At 36.6% G+C, this 19,894-nt stretch overlaps 1 protein-coding gene across 3 annotated transcripts in view; it reads left to right on the top strand.

Annotated features, from left to right (window-relative positions):
• LOC140136782 (breast cancer anti-estrogen resistance protein 3 homolog) overlaps window positions 1-19,894 on the top strand; it is a 97,559-nt gene that overhangs the window by 18,637 nt on the left and 59,028 nt on the right. Inside the window, exon 1 of one of the 3 annotated variants that reach the window (XM_072158373.1) lies at window positions 13,128-13,374. The exons of 1 other annotated variant lie outside the window; for it this stretch is intronic. In XM_072158373.1, the coding sequence (XP_072014474.1) occupies window positions 13,350-13,374 (25 nt within the window). In that variant the 5' untranslated portion in view covers window positions 13,128-13,349. Of the gene's footprint in view, window positions 1-13,127; window positions 13,375-17,990; window positions 18,644-19,894 lie in introns of those variants that run through there. One more of the 3 variants, XM_072158371.1, reaches the window with a different exon arrangement.

Below are 19,894 nucleotides of genomic sequence, written 5' to 3'. Positions count from 1 at the left end.
GAATCCAGGAATGCATAGTAATTGTCCTCACATGAAAACGTTCGAAGATTATATGTTCACATTCTTCATGCGCAGATCATTTCTTCATCAGTTACCAATACCATATCCCTACCTACGTATATATGTAGGCGAGATGAGCACGTCAAATCAAAAGACCCTTTTATAATATAACATTATCCATTTGTTCGCAGTTGAAGATTTATCAGCTGTGATATGCGACTAATTTAAATTGATACGCATACACCTTTAGCATGCTTTTCTTCATGGTTTACTACCATATCCCTACCTCCTTATTCTGTAGGCGAGATGAGCACCACGAGCCATAACACTGTCCATCTGTTCGCAGTTGAAGAAGATCAGCTGTGATCTCGACAAATTTAAGTTAATAACATATCCTTTTAGCTAACTTTTCTTCATCGACTTACTACCATATCCCTACCTACTTATTATGTAGGCGAGATGAGCACGACAAGCCATAACATTGTCCATCTGTTCGCAGTTGAAGAAGATGACCTGTGATCTGCGATACATTTAAGTTAATAACCATATCCTTTTAGCTAACTTTTCTTCATCGGCTTACTACCATATCCCTACCTACTTATTATGTAGGCGAGATGAGCACGACGAGCCATAACATTGTCCATCTGTTCGCAGTTGAAGAAGATGACCTGTGATCTGCGATACATTTAAGTTAATAACCATATCCTTTCAGCTAACTTTTCGTCATCGGCTTACTAACATATCCCTACCTACTTATGTAGACGAGATAATCACGACGAACCATAACCATGATAACATTGTCCATCTGTTCGCAGTTGAAAATCATCTGTGATCTCGACAAATTTAAGTTAATAAACCATCCTTTTAGCTAACTTTTAAGTAATCGGCTGACTACCATATCCCTACCTACTTATTATGTAGGCGAGATGAGCACGACGAGACATAACATTGTCCATCTGTTTGCAGATGAAGAAAATCAGCTGTGATCTGCGTGGAATTTAAGTTGATAATGCATTATACTTCTAGTTAGCGTTCTTCGTCATCTTACTGCCATATCCCTACCTACGTAAATGTAAGCGAGATGAGGACGTCAAACATAGACCCGTGTTTTATATAATAACATTGTCCATTTGTTCACAGCTGAAGAAATGTTTTATTTTTCTATAAATGTGTATTCCTCGGCAATGGATCACTGTCAGTATTATATGCAACAAATTTCAGTTGTATACAGGCAGGATGATCGGTATTACGTGCTGCCAGACTTGATCGGTGATCCCGTCATTTTTTAATATACAGCCATGAAGATCACATAATGTACAGTACCCTGCTAATTCATTTCCCATCATTCCGTATACCTGCAACAAACCATAAACAAAGAACAGAAAAAGGGAACAAAATTGTGTATGTTCCACCCCGCTGTGCTCGCTGTAAACAGATTTCAATCCAAATAAAATTACCGCTGTACAATCATGTAAAACCCCTTGTGCTTTGTTAACTGATCATCGATTCTCCCATATTCATGATATTCGGTTTCTCGGCCTGATCGATATCCTCCCCCCATATTCCATCCTCGAAACTGATGTTCTGTTATCAGCTGAAAATTCATATTTTACTGAAGCCCTCGGTGAAATTTAACACCTGGTCTCACAGTCTGCTATATTTTCGATTGAATGATGCCCTTTTCATTCACTATAATATATATACCCTACTTATTCGTCACTATTGACCAATATTTTAATTATTTAACCATTCGAGTTGTGAATAATTTGTATTTATTGATTCATTAATTTATATTTTGGTTTATTTATTTATTTATTTATTATCATATATTTATTATTATTATTTTTTATTTTATTATTATTATTATTATTAAATTAATTATTTAATTTATTTATTTATTATCCTTATTCATTATTATTTAACAGTTCAAAATGTTCGTTCACTTGACTTTCTGAAGCTCAGGAAATATTTTAAGTATGCACTATTAATTCTTCCATAAAGTGGCGCATTCAGCGATAATAATTAGATTTGAAAGTAAGAAAACCGGCTCTAATTTTACATCAGAACTGATATTGCAATTTCACCTTCCTTCCGTTTAATTTAAACATTTAATTCAGATTTTCCTTTCTTTCTTTCTTGCTTTAATTTACACAAAAAGCCAAATCGATAAACTATCTATCCCGGGAACATAATTAAAATACCAACGCTCGTTTCTTGATACAACTTATGATAACATTGCGTTTACGGCTTATTGATTTGTTAACATAGAAGTTCGACTTATTTTGTGTTGATTATCTTTTGTATGCTTTATCTTTTATTTTATGTTGTAATATAGATGTGGACGCACCATCGGGTAGATGAGTGCCACTTTTGTAAAAGTGAAGTAAAAGTGAAGTTCCAAATCTATCTATCTATCTATCTATCATGTAGCGAGATCGGTGCATTATTCTTGGATGTATACCATCTATTGATTAACGAATTAATACAACTGTAATATAGATCCACGTAAATAAATGTAATTATTATGTTTATGTCTACATTATTTTGAACGACTCACCATGGATAAATGACCATTGATCATGTCCTTGCAATCATTCACAGTGATCATAAATAGTTCCTGATTATCGCCATTAACTACCGTTGATAATGCAAAATCAGTAAGAATTCATCTAAATAATTCGAACAAATTTCATCTCGATCCACTCTGATCAATTGCAGACAAACAAGTGACGATTCAAATGAGCTCGGCAGCCAACGTCACAGTGCACAAACAAAGAAGAGAACGCCCATTGGATGAACGGAAAAGGCCCATTAGCATTGACAACAATACCATAATCAAAGGGCTCAACCATTCTCTGCTGGGGTAAATTGGTTCTATTTAGACAAGCTAAATAAAACCGTATTGTGGAAAATAAAAGTTTGTTATTGTTGTTGTTGTTGGTTGATCAGGCCAAGTTATTAAAAGGGAAAGAAGATGTACATGTACCTGTATGTGTGTCATCATGGTGCCAAGTGACTGCCAACGGCTTTTGTCGTCTGTAATACTAGTATTGTCAGGAAATATAATGTAAAACTGAAGATAAATAAATGGAAAACCACTGCATGACCTACATAGGGACTTTAAACCAACAAAACATTTTAAAGAGCTTACACTTGAATAGATTAAAATATTTTCATGTCAGTAGATCAAAGTAGTTCATTGTTGAAATCATTTTGAATTTTCCAGTGTTTTAATCTGGCTCCAATGTAAGTCAGAAAGTGTAACTAATACCATTTTCGCATGTGTAACATCTTTTGTTGAGTTTTAATTGAACGCACCTTTAACGGCTACCGTAAACAGTGAGTTACATTCGGGTCACTAAATACACACAAGTGTACTTGTTTTTTTCCTTCAAGATTCGAGCAAACGATTTAGAGAACATTTTTGTTGCAATTTTATCAATGTTAGCAAATTTAAAGGTGGATGCATAGCCCAAATGAGAGCATCCTCCCATCTCAGCCTCACAATGTACCCCATCTAAACAGTGGCATAGCGAGGGGGGGGGGGGGGGCAAGGGGAAACATTTAGTTTGAAATTTACACTGCATTTTGAGATCATTTTTGGCACAATTCTTAGGAAAGGAAATGTGTTCTTAAAATCTATCACAATGCATTAAAATTCACTTAATGTTGGGTAAGGAAAAATAAAGTTAGCTTGGAAGCCTGCATGCAGAGCAGTTAATAAAAAAAAGAGGCTAAAATACCCCCCCCCCCCTGCTTCACACACATGCACACACAAAATAAACATACAAAACAAAAAAATGTGTCATGTATTTTTTATTTTCAAATGTTTTTGCTTTTTCTCTTTCTTTTTTGCTGAACCATGAAATGGTATCAGCCTATATTAGTGTATGTTACTTACTTGCTTACTTACTTACTTACTTACTTACTTACTTACTTACTTTCTTACTTACTTACTTACTTACTTACTTACCAACCATTTGGTCTGAAATGGACATATCTTTAAATGCCACGAAGGTATGAACCCCCAAGTGGTGTCAAATAAAAGAGAAAGAAGTAAAGAATATAATAAAAATATTTCCTAAAGTCCGAGGGGTCACAGGGGTCAAAAAAGGAACCGCAAATGCTCCAATCGAGCTGAAATTTATATGCAATGATCTTTATGACATTCTAAACATGTTTAAAATATTTTAATATTCATTTAAGGGCATTAAGGGGTTATAAAGGGGTGATATATACATTTTTTGTACATATACCACAATATACCGGTACTGCCAAATCCCCATGGTTCAGCTATGGTGCGGTAATCGCTCTAGTTTTAATATACATGACTATGGTTTTAAATAACCCCATCTGGCTCATACATTGTATTGTAGGAGGTGACAAGACAACATACAGCTGTATTATTTTATGCACTGGTATGAAAATTTGATCAAAAACATGGACAAGAAAAAGTATTTGTTTCATCACAGCAGGGTACCGGTATATTATTAGGAACAAAGAGCTTTTGTTTGACAATTGGGTCATGATTTAGGATGAGATGCTATAATTTGTAATTATGCAAATCTTATTCAAATGTAGCCAAGCCCATGCACTAATACCAATCTCAATGAAACTTTTGTTTTGAAAAATTATAAATCTTCCCAAATAAAGTGGAACTAATAGGGTTTCACTCGGTAATCACAGACCGAGTGCAATTAAGTCAATTTAATCCGATACTTAAAATGATTTCCTATCAAAAATTAAATAATACATTAATATAGCTTGTTTAGTCAACATAAACCCAAGGTTCTAAACCAAGGAGAGATTATATTTGTGTATGATGTCTATAATTTATAATAACTTTCGTTATTGATTAGCTAATATTTGGTTTTATGTTTTAATATGCATTGTGCAGGTGTGTGCTGTATGCATGCATGTGTGGGTTGCAGTGGCGACACTACGGGGGTATTTTCTTGCCCCCCCCTTTTGAGGCAAAAAACCCAAAATCACAAATTTCCACTTTTTACAGCAATTTTGTGCGAAATTGGTTGATTTTGCTCCCTATAGATTTTGGTGTTTTGGGCAAAAATTGGTATTATGATGGGTTGCAAAAAATGTAGAGAAAGTCAGCAGCATCCAAAAGACTATCCCCCCTCCCAGTCTAGAGCAGTCAAAAATCAACAATTTTATTCTTGTTGCATTGTTATGATACTCTCTAAATGTAAAAGAGTGAAAAACCACTCTGAATTTCAGAGTGAATTTAAGTTAGCTCTAAAAGAGTGGGTTTTAGCTCTAAATCTCACTCTTTCTTGGAGTGAACTGTCAGCCAATCAGAAGCGCTGAAAATCGGCCGATGTTAGTTGAACTTGTGTAACAAAATGGCGTACAGTGTGTGAATGAATGGCGAAAAGAAAGCGGATTTGATGAAGAAATAGACAGCATACTCAATAGTGATTACATTTATGTGTAGGTCATAACTCGTAGCAAGTATACACTTGGTCTGGAGACAACGGCGACAGTCAGCTTAAGTCATATGTGAGCAGTTTGTTACCGGCCCAGTGCCGGTTTACATGTACGCATATGTAAGCTTATGTAGGTTACGCCGCATCACGCTTCTCCAGACTGTGACCGTAAACATGGTATTTGCCAAGTGTTTATCCTACACCTAAGTGTACTCACCATTGAACAGTTTGACTATTAACTTCACTAAATATAGTTTTTCATCATTCATCCCACACTGAAGTTCGACACATTGTGTATGTGCTTAAGCTTTAGACCAGTTCAATATTCCTAGACCGGGCCCTACCCTAACCTGGGGCAGGGCTGTCAACTCTCACGCATTTGGTCACTTTCTCACGGTCTCACGCGAAGGTAGTATAATCTCATGTCTGAAAGTAAATATCATGCAAAAAGCTGAAAATTGAGTAAAATCTCACGCATCGCCATGAAAAAATTGTTGTTGCTACCCCCCCTAAGTGTACTCACCATTGAACAGTTTGACTATTAGCTTCACTAAATATAGTTTTTCATCATTCATCCCACACTGAAGTTCGACACATTGTGTATGTGCTTAAGCTTTAGACCAGTTCAATATTCCTAGACCGGGCCCTACCCTAACCTGGGGCAGGGCTGTCAACTCTCACGCATTTGGTCACTTTCTCACGGTCTCACGCGAAGGTAGTATAATCTCATGTCTGAAAGTAAATATCATGCAAAAAGCTGAAAATTGAGTAAAATCTCAAGCATCGCCATGAAAAAAATGTTGTTGCTACCCCCGCTCTTCACATTTTCGAGCGCCGTGGCTTAAATAATCATGGGTCAAAATGAACATTGAAGTCGGCAAATCCCGGTACGCCTCTGTCTCACGCCAAGCAATTCCAAAAAGTTGACAGCCCTGCCTGGGGCCTAGCCTCACAACAATTTAAAGCACATAGTAGCTGTTATGAACTGCTGTGATATTCTTGTATATAAAATAGGCCTTAATGAATAAATAAATAAATAAATGCTCTTTTCTGATTCACTCTTTTCCGGAGTGAATTTTTTCACTCTTTCTTGAGAGTGAGCTTCACTCTAAAAGAGTTGTCACTCAGATGGCTCTTTGAAAGAGTGAGATTTCACTCTTTTTGAGTGATTTTTCACTCTTTCACATTTAGAGAGTACAATTATATCAGGATAACTGTGTATGCCCTGCATCAAATTTAACATCTCAAGTATGTATAGGCCTATGCTTCACAGTTTGTTTTCTGAAGAAATTATCCTTCAAAATCAATTATATCATAAATGACATGAAGGACTAGTATTCTCTGCCTTTGTTTTAAAACAAATTATGATGATGATGTATCGTTTTATTATCGTAAATTTGATATTATCATAAAGCAAATTTCCTTCCTAGTGGAATATGTCAATATTTATTTATCAAATTTATCATTGGACTTCCTGCAATTGTTTTTATTTGGTTTTGCACAAACAAACCCATGCTACTTGTGACAGAGACATGATTAAAGGTACGTAACCCGATTGACAGCATCATCCCCCTATTTTTCTCATTAGGCCAAAAAAAAAAAAATTGTTGTGTTGCCCTCAACCTCCCGACCCTAAATCCTGAAAAATCAGGGTCGGCATTTTTTTTTTTTTTTTTGAATGATGATTTTTACAGATTTGTTCAAAAAATCAATGTTTTTCACTTAAAATTAATATTTTATTGAAAGACTAGTCTTCAATTGATGTCTAACAGGTATCCAGAAGTCAAAATTGACAAATGTTTCCTAATTGAAGAAGCATTATTTGATATTTGAGGTGATTTTTAAAAAAACTGAAGGTTAGAAAAAAAAAAAAAAAAAAAAAAAAGAAAAAAAAGAAATCCGACCGTCCGACCCAACATTCCCATTTTCCCACTTGAGGGCAACACAACAATATTTTTTTTGGCCTTATTGATGAGTTTTGATATCATATAATGGATCATATTTTTCTCACTACCATCTTGCAATTTGACACTTCAAATCGATGTATTTCCAGAGAAATTTTGAAAAAACAGCTTCTGGTGGTTACCACTTTATCAAAATTTCGAAGGCTGAATTCCGCACATGTTGCAAATTAATTTTAGACCCCCCCAATTCAATATCCCAGCAAATCTCCACCACTGCGGCTTGAACCTGGGACCTCATGCACCAAAGGCAAGGACCCTCTAACCATTAAGCCACACTCTCCCTTTACTTCTCAAATTGATAAATTAGCCATATTCATGTCAAAAGAGCTCCTTCTATATGACCAATTTTGAATCTTTAGGCATAATTTTGAATTGATAAAATTGTTTTCACTTTTTCAATTTGCATTTCTACGTACTTGTTTAAAAAAATAACCAATTCTGATTTTTAAGAATTTTAATTTATTTTTGTCTAGAATAATGACTTTAATAGACAAACAGTATCCAAACTTGTGCAAATAATATTTATATATCAGAATGACACTGTCAAATTTCAAGAGTAAATACACTCCCTGAACTCAGAAGTCAGTTCCCTCATGATAAAATCAGCGGAAATTTGGTTGCCCTAAAGATAAGCTTAATTTAGCGACATGTTCTCAGGGGCTGGTACGGTCCACGTAGCAGACTAATGAGCCGTTTAGACCCAACTGTTTTTGGTTGATTTCATTTTGGATGTTGAACGAAAATAGTCTACATATTTGTTAACAATCACTGAATACAAAACTTTTTCAAAGTACCAATTTTGTTATTAGTTTTACTTGCTTAGTTGCTTTATTTTATTTTAAATATAACAAAAAAATAATTTATCTGATTTGACATAACGTAAAACATGAATGCATAATAATTAGAAGTTGTAGTGCAATGCCATGCTGCAAATTTCCAGAAGTGACACCACATTACAAAATATTACTAGTATATTAAAATATGTGCCCTGTTTTAACATGCTAAGTGTACTCATCATTATCATTAGCTTGTTTATTTATTAGATTGAATTCAAATTTGGACTCATATAACTGGTTAGATTTCACTAAAATATATTTCCCAAATTCTTGAAATTCCCACTTTTGCATGAATTTTCAGGCGGCATAGGAAGCGCAACACGTGACGTACAAGGCTGGCGAAGATACAGGGCTGACAAATGGAAAATTAAGATACTTGCAGTGTGGTACACTGTCGTACCTCGACGGTTTTAGAGTAAGATAATTTTGCTTTGACACCACATAACAAATTTAGAATTGTTTGTGAAGATTTCATGATTATGTGTTAATCCAATGGCGACCTCAAAATTGGTGATATCGCTTCCATCACCGCCTGTGAATTTGTATGTATTTTGAGTTTGTATTCTAAACTGAGATAAATAAATTAGTTTCCTGAGCTCAGTTCGATCCAAAAACAGAAAGTTCATCAAAGGTTTGTTCCCATTAGCCAAAGATTTTAGATCAAAAGTGTACAGACAACTGAATTCATGTATTTGTTTCACTTAGCTCTTTTAAAATATAACTCTTTATGTATTCTGGTGGTGTAATCAAATTTACATGATATAACATGTTTAAAATTTCCTTTTGTACATTTTAAGGGTCAATGACCCCACTTAAAAGTTATTACCTATTTTAAGTTATAAAATGATACATTTTTATGGCATAATTTCCTCCCACAGATCAATATTGATTAAATTCCAATGGGTAAGCCAACTCATTAAATACTCATGAATTCAGAACATTTTCTTCAATTAACTATAAAGAATATTTTCAATTTACGTCAAACCTAGAGAGGATATCTTACCCTTCCCATAATGCATTTCAATTTTATGTACTGATTTGCTGCTATCTAGTTTATTAGACACCATCTCCTTTTAGATAACATATTCGAAGATAGCTATGATCTAGGGTCTATACTTGACAAATGTAGTAAAATGTTTCTCAATGATGCGTGGAAAGAACGGAGTAATATATTGAAAGACTTATGATCTCATAATTATAACCCATATTAATGTATTGATTTATGAAGCTCATACAAACATCTATATAATAATACGCTATTCTCTGTCTCTCTGTCTCTCTGTCTCTCTGTCTCTCTGTCTGTTTGTCTGTCTGTGACTGCTAATGTGAGGCCACCGTGGGTCATACGGGGCTCAAACTTGGTGGGTGGGTGCAGCTTGGTATGAGGAAGAACAAGTTTATATTTTTTAAGGTCAAAGGTCAAGGACGGGGTCAAGTTCAATTGAAGCCTAATTTCAAATACTTTAAATGGCAAATCTAGCCATGCCATTGTGTTGACCTTGGACTAACAAACAAAAGTTTCCACGGTGACCTTTTCGTCAGACCAACGGTTAAGAGGTCAAAGGTCAAGAAAGGTAAAAATTTCAAATTGCCCCTATGACGCTCAAACTTGGTGGGTGGATGGAACTTGGAATAACAAATGAAAGTTTCGACAATGACCCTTTTGTCAGACCTACGGTTAAGAGGTCATAGGTCAAGAAAGGTAACAATTTTAAATTGCCCCTATGGAGCTCAAACTTGGTGGGTGGGTGGACCTTGGACTAACAAACACAAGTTTCCACGGTGACCTTTTCGTCATACCTACGGTTAAGAGGTCATAGGTCAAGAAAGGTCACAAATTCAAATTGCTCCTATGGAGCTCAAACTTGGTGGGTGGGTGGACCTTGAACTAACAAACAAAAGTTTCTACGGTGACTTTTTCGTCATACCTACGGTTAAGAGGTCATAGGTCAAGAAAGGTAACAATTTCAAATTGCCCCTACGGAGCTCAAACTTGGTGGGTGGGTGGACCTTGGACTAACAAACAAAAGGTTCTACGGTGACCTTTTTGTCATACCTACGGTTAAGAGGTCATAGGTCAAGAAAGGTAACAATTTCAAATTGCTCCTATGGCGCTCAAACTTGGTGGGTGGGTTGACCTTGGACTAACAAACAAAAGTTTCCCGAAAAGTTTCCACGGAGATCTTTTCTTCAGACCTACGGTTGAGAGGTCATAGGTCAAAAACAAAGATTTCAAATTGCTCATGGAGCTCAAACTTGGTCGGTGGGTGTAACTTTGGCCAAGAAAGCCCAGGTTTGAGATCTGCAAAAGCCAATAACTATGACAGCCGAGGACCGCGAAATACGGGTAACCGCCTAGTCTATATTAATACGCTATTCTCTGTCTGTAGATCTGTAGATCTGTCTGTCTGTCTGTGACTGCTAATGTGAGGCCGCCGTAGGTCATACGGGGCTCAAACTTGGTGGGTGGGTGCAGCTTGGTATGAAACCGAACGAGTTTATATTTTTAAAGGTCAAAGGTCAAGGACGGGGTCAAGTTCAATTGAAGTCTAATTTCAAATACTTTAATCGGCAAATCTAGCCATGCCATTGTGTTGACCTTGGACTATCAAACAAAAGTTTCCACGGTGACCTTTTTGTCAGACCAACGGTTTAGAGGTCAAAGGTCAAGAAAGGTAAAAATTTCAAACTGCCCCTATGAAGCTCAAACTTGGTCGGTGGATGGGACTTGGAATAACAAATAAAAGTTTCCACGATGACCTTTTTGTCAGACCTACGGTTAAGAGGTCATAGGTCAAGAAAGGTAACAATTTCAAATTGCCCCTATGGAGCTCAAACTTGGTGGGTGGGTGGACCTTGGACTAACAAACAAAAGTTTCCACGGTGACCTTTTCATCATACCTACGGTTAAGAGGTCATGGGTCAAGAAAGGTAACAAATTCAAATTACTCCTATGGAGCTCAAACTTGGTGGGTGGGTGGACCTTGGACTAACAAACAAAAGTTTCCACAGTGACCTTTTAGTCATACCTACGGTTAAGAGGACATAGGTCAAGAAAGTTCACAATTTCAAATTGCTCCTATAGAGCTCAAACTTGGTGGGTGGGTGGACCTTGGACTAACAAACAAAAGTTTCCACGGTGACCTTTTCATCATACCTACGGTTAAGAGGTCATAGGTCAAGAAAGGTAACAAATTCAAATTACTCCTATGGAGCTCAAACTTGGTGGGTGGGTGGACCTTGGACTAACAAACAAAAGTTTCCACGGTGACCTTTTAGTCATACCTACGGTTAAGAGGACATAGGTCAAGAAAGTTCACAATTTCAAATTGCTCCTATAGAGCTCAAACTTGGTGGATGGGTGGACCTTGGACTAACAAACAAAAGTTTCCACAGTGACATTTTCGTCATACCTACGGTTAAGAGGTCATACCTGTAGGTCAAGAAAGGTGAATGTCAAATTGCTCCCATTGAGCTCAAACTTGGTGGGTGTGTGGACCTTGGACTAACACACAAAAGTTTCCACGGTTACCTTTTCGTCAGACCTACGGTTAAGAGGTCATAGGTCAAGAAAGGTCAAAATTTCAAATTGCCCCTCTGGAACTTAAACTTGGTGGGTGGGTGCACCTTGGACTAACAAACAAAAGATTCCACGGTGATCTTTTTTTCAGACCTACGTTTAAGAGGTCAAAGATCAAAAAGGTAAAAATCTCAAATTGCCTATGGAGCTCATACTTGGTGGGTAGGTGGAAATTGGACTAACAAACAAAAGTTCCATTGTGACCTTTTTGTCAGACCCACGGTTGAGAGGTCATAGGTCAAAAACAAAGATTTCAAATTGCTCATGGAGCTCAAACTTGGTCGGTGGGTGTAACTTTGGCCAAGGAAGCCCAGGTTTGTGTTTGTTAGGTCATCCATGGTCAACGATTTTGAGATCTGCAAAAGCCAATAACTATGACAGCCGAGAACCGCGAAATACGGGTAACCGCCTAGTGTATAATATAAGTATATCTGTATGACACTGTAATGTGTATTTTTGTAACTGATATATAGGCACGGTTTCGCTGGCCAGCGAAGCCCAAGACCTGTGGCAATTGATTAAGTTCTTTCTTTCTTTCTTTTCTTTCTTTCTTTCTTTCTTTCTTTCTTTCTTTCTTTCTTTTTTTCTTTCTTTCTTTCTTTCTTTCTTTCTTTCTTTCTTTCTTTCTTTCTTTCTTTCTTTCTTTCTTCCTTCCTTCCTTCCGTTCTCTTTCTTTAGCTTTCTTTCTCAATTTAGATTATTTTTATGTGTACCCTTTGCTTGTTAATTGCGTTTTTTTTTTTTTCTTTGTTATATAATTGTTGATAATTACTAAGCTTTGTTTGTATATTTAATGTCTTGGATGCACCATCAGATAGATGAGTGCCGCTGATGTAAAAGTGAATTCCAAATAAAAACTTGAAACTAGTGCAACATGGGTCGATCGATAGTGACCAAAGGTACCTCAATGAACAGAGCATATCCAGAGCTTGCAAATTATGTTTATTTTATAACTATTGACCTATGTTTAGCCAGTCTGTTGTTAACATGAAAACAAAGGGAACCTGTACAAAGTAATGTGATTCATTTGATGAGGTGATGTATCATGTTGCAAAGGATTCTGGGAAGGGAAAGACATCTTCTCTGCATCAAATCTATAGCCCTTGATTAACCACATTATTGAACAGCCAGCGATCAATACATATCAATAAACCAAACTTGTATGTTATAAATGGGCAAGGGGATGTCCACTTAAAATATAAAAAGAAACAGGAGCAAGCATTGGCCTGACAAACTTTTTATAGATTTATTTCGATTTATTTTTGCTGTTATCAAATCAATACTAGGTGTCTCTATCGGTAAACAGGGATGGTACAAGGTGTGTCGTGGAAGGATGTGCCATTTTAGCGGGACTGGCGCTGCGTGTGGACGGTTAACATTAATAACATGTTGCATTCAGGCGGAAATGGTATCATCAACAAGTGATAGTGCTACCAATAATGTCTCATCTGTTTTGACATCTTTATTGTAAAGGTAGACAGATTAAACCAGTACTGGGTAGCGATAAGACTATAGCTGATAAGAAATGATAGGCATGAGGAGACGTAGAGGTAAGGATCTGTGGTCTAATCAAAGATGATTTAGCGCCTATCCTTGTCTAATCTAGATGATCTAAAATGTATTTAGATAGGATTAGAAATCAGGGCTTGTGCTTAATCTCTTAATTGAATCTGTATCTAGATAAGGGCCCTAAATTGTTAAATTTTGTGACAAATAGGAATTGTGCATTTGTATCTTTAAATTATGCTCCTATAGCCAAGGGCGGAGCAGTCATGCCGGTGAATAATCAAATCCCGGTGAAAACAATATTTGCAAATCAATTGTAAAGGCCACTGCACATTGCGTCTACTGCGCATCGCGTGTGTGACGCCTACGTTGAGTATGTGCATCTAATGTTTTTATTTTGACTCACTTGTTACTAGGGAATTTAGCTCAATTTGTTGCTAAGCACCTGGATGTGTGTGCCCGCCTATTATAAGCCTGATTATGCCTAATCATATATAGCATATTTTATGGACAACACAAAACTCAAAACATTTTATACAAAAAACTTTCATGCTAGGTTTGCTGTGATTTTAAACTTCAAAAAATGAGTAAATATCTATTACAAACTTCCTTTCTTATACATGTAAGAATACTATAGGGTCTGATATTTACAATGTTCTTGTTTTTATGTGAATCCTTTTGGTGTCAAAAAATGTGATAAAATTGACCATGATGTTATTTGTTGTGCCAACTATTAATTACAAAGTGGTCATCCTTGTCAATTAAGTATAATGCCACCCTTAATCAATTTATCCTTAATGTGAGGGTGTGTTGTCCTATTTGGTAATTTTCTAAGCAAAGTCAATTTATAGGAAATAACCCATCATCTACTTTGTTCAATAACTTTCCCTTTAAGTTCTTGTCTAGTCTGTGGCTCAGGGAGAATACTAGTTTTTTCTTTGTCAGGTCTGTGAATGATGAAGAATGATAAACTAGTTGCTCATTTTTGTTCCACGTATACAGGATGTGGGTGTTCCTATGCATTATAAATTCATAGCAAATTATGACCTAGATTATTTTTAGCAGTTGAAATTCATTGTTGTGTTTTACTCCTATTTTTTGTGCATTAACAAAATATGATCCAGTTTTGTTAAATAAAACGTAGCTGAATCAGAAATTTTAATCCTTTAGTTAGAGGTGAGCTAATAACTACTGGTAAATAAAAGTCACTATTTTAATATTTTTTGCAATTTAAGGGGAAAGGGTAAAAGAAACATGGAATCACAAAATTCAAACACTCGACAAAATAGTTCGCTCATATTTTTAATATTTTATGATAATTTTGATATGTTTTTATTGCTAGTTAGCACTAACTATTATTAAACAATTAGAATGTCAGGATAATATTCTTTTTAGTCCAAGAAAATTAGTGCTGTATTTTTCTGGAATCGAGAGTAGTACCAAAGGAAACTTGGTAACAAATATCATGTGATCTAATTGATAAACTCAAATGCCAGGAAATTATTGAATTGGTGTCAACAAGAGATAAAAATATGATATGATTTATTAAAATGTGATGGGCTCTGTGGACTTGTATCAACTTGACCTTATTTAGGGCAGCTACTTTATGTGAATAATGTAAGAATGTTTTTCAGGCCCATACGCAAGGCGCGACCGCACCTCCCCAAATTTGCAAAAGTATACAAAAGGTCCCAAAATTTAAGAATTTGCGAGCGTAACTAGCAAAAAAAGGTTTTTTACAGGGTTTTTTTTGGTCAAAAAAGGTGCAAATTTGGGGGGGAAAAGTCCACTTTTCACATTATCGCCCCCCTTGGAAAAATGTCCACTTTTTCAAAATCAGCACCCCCCAAAGAAATCCTGCGTACAGGCCTGATGAGTTTTAAAAAAACTGTGCCGGCTCTGTGGAGTTGCATCAAATTATTTTGGGAAACTAGTTTATAAATGTGAATAATGTTGGAATGTTTTTCATTAAACATGTCAAATAAGTTCTGAATTGGTGTCAAATAAAGATAAAAATATGATATGATTTACTCTGTGAGGGACTCAGTGGAGTTCTGCCAATTTATTTTGGGAAAGGTTGGATTAAAAAAACGGAGTGTTTTGTATCAAAAGTCAAAATGTTTCTTTGCGTATGATTCATGCTATTGAAAAAATGTTTAATGTTTCATGTTCAAGTTGATTGTCATGATGGATGTATAGGAACACTATCAAGAATGAGTGCATTGCTTCGCCTTTAGGCCGCTTTGCCTGCATTTTGGGATTGGGAGTTTAGAAAAAGCCCGGAGAAAAAGTGGGCATTTTTTGGGTGGATACTTTAAAAAGTGGACTTATTTTGGGATGTGACACAACATGGATTCTGTTAGGATTTTGGAGAAATTTGAAGTAATCTTATAGTACCAATTTTGGTGATTTGGGGAAAATTGGTAAAGATGCTTTTTTGGGGGGGGTATTATAGGTGGGGACTTTTAGGACCTAGATAGTATTCAGCAAGGCCCTTATCCCTCAGAGGTGGCCGACTGCTCTTTCTGATTATTATGTAAAAAGAACTAGGTCACCTAGGTCCGACATGATGCTACGCACAAAGCGAATGAGGTGCCGATGTGATGATGTGATTCTATTAGCCAATCAGAATCCCACTTCCGTGTTAATACTATAAAACAAGGCCAAATTGGCAGATCACTGAAGAACCTTGCCGAAAACTATAGGGGACCCGCCCTCCCCTTTAATGTCAGTTCAAGTTGAAATTTAATTCATGACTTGAAAAGATTTTGCTATTATAAATATAACAGCTCATATTTGTCATCATTCATTACATTGAATGCATGTTTGGTGTCATTAGTATGAACAAACAATCCCCAGAGTGCATAGTTCCCTTAGGCCTGAGTCACCGCCAGCCCATTGTTAGCATTGCACCCAAATAAACCCTAAGGCAATGCTAAATCTGTGACCTACTGGCCACATAATGACTTTGAACTTGATGCACTTTATGTTATAGGAGGGTATCAATTGTCACTAGCTATGTAATGTATCACACTTGTGATGAGATAATCTGTATGATCTGGTGGCAGTACAAAAACAAGGTGCATCAATGACACTGGTCTACTATCAAATTTGTTTAAAATTGAAACTGGGCAAGGGTTTTTTTTGGCAGCAATTTTATTTTTGCATTCAGTTACTTACTAGGTATAATTGACCAGGATTTTTTTTTTTAGTTTTCATTCTTTGCTGTACTAAGGCCCAGCCTTCACAGTTAGGTGGGGAAACTTATAGTTCCCCTCTGCCACAGGAAGTCAAATGATGTGTACCAGGCCTGTAGCCAGCCCTCCGAGATAGGGGGTTCGTTTTTGCAGATTTCTGCTAACTATTATTATCTGATGACTAATGGCCGCGTAGCGGGCATCGCGCCTAGCCTGAATCCTTCTGGCCTCTAATGGCGGCGCCTTTTTTACCCACAATCCTTCACATTGCCTTGAACTAAAGCTTTCTCGGTTATCATTTTTTTGCACACCAAATAATTTTTAAAGTCTTCAAATCTAGATGAGACAAAGAGCCAAGTAATTACTCTGCTCATTTTCCACATAGGCCTAGGCCTACATAGGCCCTATTACTGGGCGTCGGGGGGATTTTTCAAATCGTCCAGCTAATCTGATCTAGGCCTAATCCAAAATTAACGGGGAAATTCGCGCAAAGCGCGAGAAAAATATCAATTTTTGTGCTAAAATAGCCATTTCAACCACATTTCCCATGTTCTCCTTTCTTCGTGTCAAAATTTTAGGGGGTTCGATCGAACCCCTCGAACCCCCCCGGCTACGGGCCTGTGTACCTTATCAATTTTTTTGAAGTTTCCAATAAGGGGAAAAATGGTTGCTTTTGAAAAACCACCCAAAATGTGGAATCATCTAGAATTTTAGTTCCAGCACTCATGTGGTATATTAGGCAATCATGGGGGATGGGGAGTTGCAGTGTAGAATCACTGTTCTACAGCACTCCCAATTTGCAAAATGATTTAACTAGGACATTATGTAGGCCTAGACCTAATAGCCCAGGTTGTACAAAATGTAGATGTTGTTGTTGATGATAAAATTGGCGAAAATTAGGTTGCATTTTGGTCTTGGAAGTTGGATGGGCTTCAAGAATGTTGCACCCCAATTTCATATCAAAGTTGTCCCTGATTACCTACATAATTATATTTTTAGTCAAGTCAAGGCCAAGTTCTCCTTGTATTATAAGATCTTCAGCTCAAATTTCAGCTCTCTTATCATCCTATAAATCTTGCCAATAAACTTGATGCTCAAACTAAATGGTGAACTTGGGTCTGCATTTTGTTTATCTGTACCATGTTATATCTGTTGGTGTCCCACACATGTGACACCCTAGCTTTAAAGTAAACAAAATAGGAGACATGCTGGCATTTCTGTTTTATTTAGCATTGGACTTACTAGCCAGCCAGCATTGTATGCTGACCAAAACAGGTTGGCCTGCTGAGAGATAGGCCCATTGGACTTGCACTTGAACAAGTTATTGTGAATTATAAAGTTATTCAATTCAATTGTGCTTTGTGATTATTTCACCGGATTAAGCACCACATTCAGCTTTGAAACGATGTGTATGAAGACAGAATTTAAATTTTGACAGGCTGATCTATCATTGCTATACAAGTTGTAGAAATACTGTGGTTGCACAGCTTTGAGCTCAACAGCCCTGTTATGGGAATTGAACTTGCTCAGGCAATAATGGCCTTGAGTCACTTGTTTTTGCTGTGCATTGTGTGTGTAGCATGTGTTGAGTGTAGGCATTTGGTGAAGTGCAGTTGATAGCAACACATGTGTTGGATTGTGTGCTAGTTCCACTGAAGTTGGTCATTGAAGTTTATCTGTTTTGAACATCTTGTGCGATATACTGGTAGGCCGGTGTTAGTTGGTAACACATGAACAAAGCAGAAATTGGAAGTTACAAGCTGGTTCATCATTGCATGGATTACACATGATACAACATGACATAAGGAGCCCACTGAGTACTGGTCATCAAATAATTTGCAATGAATCACAACTTTTACATGGAAAAACTTGGATATTGTATACTGCATGAGATGGATAATAATTGATTACAAGCCCGGAATATAACAAGTGGATATACAAGCTACTCCTACTGACCAAGTTCTGAACTGAAGTCGCTGAGTTTTTTGACTAGATTCAACCATGTTGTATAATTATTCACCTCCGAGTCGTTGTCTACCAACAGCCCCAGCACATAGTTGTGATGTAAATCAACAGAGGCCTCAACTCTGGAGAACTCTTAGCCATAAACTACCTGGTAAGTCACTTTAGGAGGGGGACCACATTTAGGTGGTACAGTGCAGTCAGTGCAAGGTTGTGAGGGGGAAGGAAGCCTAGTCCGAGAGAAATTTGTCCTACATTTATGTAGACCTACATACATGTACAGTCCAAATTAACTTTCTCCTCCTCCCTCCAAATTTCACTTAAATTTTCAGAGGGAGCAGTCTCTGCCCCTCACTCAGCAGTCTGCCCCCTGCTTACATCCCTGTATCATTTAGCCTTTATATAGAATTGATAGACAGTTCTTCTGTAATAAATGTTGACAATTCACCCATGCACCCACACAGAAACAGCCCGGGGTACTCAAGTTTGGTTTTGGTAGGGACGTGCGCTGAGAATTTGAAAGTGGACCCATAAATATACCAATTTTTCAAGAAATTTGGACCCATTGATATACCAAAAGTCAAAATTTTCGGCCGAATTTAACCCAAATTGTCCTAGTTTTTACAAATTTTCCCAAAATTTTGGGAAAATTTTGAAAATTTTACTAAATTAACGAAAAATTGGGCTATTTTCGAAAAAATTGAGAAAATTTTGAAAAAGGACCCATTCATATACCAAAATAGGCTTTGAAAAAGGGGTCATTGATATACCAAGAGGCTGAAAATGCTACCCATATTTGCGGCACGTCCCCGTATGGTCATTTGTACTGAGATCCCCCCCGGGGAAACAGCCTCAGAGGCAAGAGCATTTTTCAAATCCTGGATTCACTGCTGGAAGTTGTTGTATATGCCTTTCACATGCCCTGATACTGATACTAGAGGAAATTATCAATTTACCTGGTGCTCATTTCTTAAGTAACAATAACGTTTGTTGTTCTTTAAAATAATGATTCATTATTTTGTTCGTTGGCCTAAATTGCTTATTATAATATAAGCTGGAGCGAAACCTTGAATAATTGCTGCAGCATTGGCCACCAAGGTAGGTGCGTATAAATTGCATGAAACTTTTTTTTATCTATTTGCAATGAAATGAAATATTAATATGGATTCATACACAGCCTTGGAAATGATGTGTTTGATCACATAGATCTGTACAATCCGATATTAATTATTTAATATAGATTAACCTATAATTTAGAAATTTGGAAATCAACATGATCAATTGGAAAATGTGTTTGATCATCGGGGTTGTGGTTGTAGCCTGTAGGACATTAGTTTTGGAAATCAATTTTTTTTCAGTATGTGTGATCATATGGTTCTATTGGACAACACATATCAAATTGATT

This window comes from Amphiura filiformis, chromosome 17 (genome assembly GCF_039555335.1).
Source record: "Amphiura filiformis chromosome 17, Afil_fr2py, whole genome shotgun sequence".
In the NCBI taxonomy this organism is placed as follows: domain Eukaryota; kingdom Metazoa; phylum Echinodermata; class Ophiuroidea; order Amphilepidida; family Amphiuridae; genus Amphiura; species Amphiura filiformis.
The sequence above is the reverse complement of the archived record's forward strand: the minus strand, read 5'-3'. Positions and strand labels throughout refer to the sequence as shown.